The sequence below is a fragment of the Protomyctophum bolini genome, assembly GCF_963924005.1.
Source record: "Protomyctophum bolini genome assembly, chromosome: 23".
NCBI lineage: Eukaryota > Metazoa > Chordata > Actinopteri > Myctophiformes > Myctophidae > Protomyctophum > Protomyctophum bolini.
The window spans coordinates 24918283-24920782 of record NC_137884.1 but is presented as its reverse complement, the minus strand read 5'-3'; the positions used below and the strand labels follow the sequence as shown (position 1 = coordinate 24920782).

At 46.0% G+C, this 2500-nt stretch overlaps 1 protein-coding gene across 1 annotated transcript in view; it reads right to left on the bottom strand.

Annotated features, from left to right (window-relative positions):
- The window catches only part of hmga2 (high mobility group AT-hook 2), a gene marked incomplete at its 3' end in the record, with an annotated part of 12588 nt that overhangs the window by 7026 nt on the left and 3062 nt on the right, over positions 1-2500 (bottom strand). Inside the window, exon 2 of the mRNA XM_080756963.1 lies at positions 1854-1917. Within this exon, the coding sequence (XP_080613089.1) occupies positions 1854-1917 (64 nt within the window). The remainder of the gene's footprint in view (positions 1-1853; positions 1918-2500) is intronic.

Sequence of the window (2500 nt, the reverse complement as noted above, 5' to 3'; positions counted from 1 at the left end):
GTCCAGAGTTCTGTCTTCTATAAACACAACACCAGATATCTGTCTAAACACCTGAACGTGTCCAGAGTTCTGTCTTCTATAAACACAACACCAGATATCTGTCTAAACACCTGAACGTGTCCAGAGTTCTGTCTTCTATAAACACAACACCAGATATCTGTCTAAACACCTGAACGTGTCCAGAGTTCTGTCTTCTATAAACACAACACCAGATATCTGTCTAAACACCTGAACGTGTCCAGAGGTCTGTCTTCTATAAACACAACACCAGATATCTGTCTAAACACCTGAACGTGTCCAGAGTTCTGTCTTCTATAAACACAACACCAGATATCTGTCTAAACACCTGAACGTGTCCAGAGTTCTGTCTTCTATAAACACAACACCAGATATCTGTCTAAACACCTGAACGTGGCCAATTCAGACAGCCGGCAATGAGTGAAATGCTTAATCTCCGACTGTGACACATCTAGGGGATCTGCATTCAAAGATGTTCCTAGAAGCTTCTGAGAAAAAAAACCCCGTCAAAATGACAGGCAAATCGACCAATGATAAAGCTTCTATAGGAACATCTTTGAATGCAGAGTGTGGCCCCTAAATGTGTCACAAAGACTACATTTGTTTTGGGAGCGTAACGTTTCACCCATTACTGGTTGTCTGAATACCAAAAATAAATAAAAGGTCATTACATTTTTGACATATTTTTGATTATAGCAGCTTTATTGTTAGCGTGGGACTGATGATCGAACCCTACAAACCCTCCCGCTCGCTCAGATCAGCCGACGCAGGGAAGCTGGAAGTACCTTCACTAAAAACGCCGGGACAACGCTCCACACGTCCCAAACTCTTCTCCCTTCTGGCTCCAAAACTATGGGATGAACTTCCCATTGCAGTCACAACTGCAGATTCACTCCCAATCTTCCGCCGTAGTCTGAAAACCCACCTCTTCAGACTCCATCATAGCCCGTAGCCATTACCCTAGCCCCTTAGATAGAACTTTATGTAGACTTAGATAGCATTTTAGTCACTGATAAATGATAAATGCCAAAAATTGTAAATTGACTAAGTTTGTGGACGGACACTAAAAGCTGCCCCTCAACAAAAACAATGTGAACCCATAGTCATGTTCATAGCTAGGAATGTTGAGGTATGACATTACCACATTTTTTTACCTATCATTTTATAGTGGATTATTTACTTTTGGGACAAGTGTCCATGCATGACCTTTGGGCAAGTCGAGCATGACCTGTACTTGACCTTTGGGCAAGTCGAGCATGACCTGTACTTGACCTTTGGGCAAGTCCAGCATGACCTGTACTTGACCTTTGGGCAAGTCCAGCATGACCTGTACTTGCCCGACAGGCAAGGCTGAGACATTAGTGTCAACTCCTAAACGTATTTGCCTTTTTTTTTTTTTTTTACTATTTTAAGCAATATTACCCGAGAGGGTACATATTAAAGTATACATACTGTACACACCTGTATGCTGTACAGGTGAAATCTGGTACTTTCAAACGGACATTGATTAATGCAGACGCGCCACAATTTCACGGGACAGCGCCCGCGTGAATACGCTTGCATTGTCGTCGCCACATACACAACACCTGGCTCCCACAGCTTTTCATGTCAAGGACCCCCAAGTTGACATTAATTAGCCCGCGGACCCCCATTTGACGTGCGTGTCTGTGTGCGTGCGTGCCTGCGTGCGTGCCTGTGTGCATGCGTGCCTGCGTGCGTGCCTGTGTGCGTGCGTGCCTGTGTGCGTGCGTGCGTGCCTGTGTGCCTGTGTGCGTGCATGCATGCCTGCGTGCGTGCGTGTGCGTGACACACCTTGGTCGCTGCCTTGGACGGACCTTTGTTCTTGCTGCCCTTAGGACGTCCTCGAGGTCGTTTGGGGACAGGCTCTCCTATTGGCTCCTGGAGAGAGAGAGAGAGAGAGAGAGAGAGAGAGAGAGAGAGAGAGAGAATTAGAATTTGTAACCATTGGTTATGACAGCTGGAATAGTTGTGACAATGAACAAAACCAAGGGCTCGCAACTCACTTTGTAATGCTTCAGGTCAGTCTATTCACAGCTACTGTGTGTCCTGCCTGCTGTGATGGTGAATAAACACCTGGAGCATTAACTACAAAGTGAGTTGCGAGCTCTTGCTTTTGGTCATGATATCTGTTAGTCTAACAGTTTGGCTCAGCACCCAGACCGGAGGATGTGCTCCTGTTTTATCTTATTCTGATAGTTGTGACAATGACCACACATTTTGCAATTCAATCTATAAATGTTTAAAGATGTTGAAAGGACCAGATGGATTATATCTCCACTGAGAGGAGACCCCGGGGCAGACCAAGGACCTGATGGATTATATCTCCACTGGGAGGAGACCCCGGGGCAGACCAAGGACCAGATGGATTATATCTCCACTGGGAGGAGACCCCGGGGCAGACCAAGGACCTGATGGATTATATCTCTACTGGGAGGAGACCCCGGGGCAGACCAAGGACCTG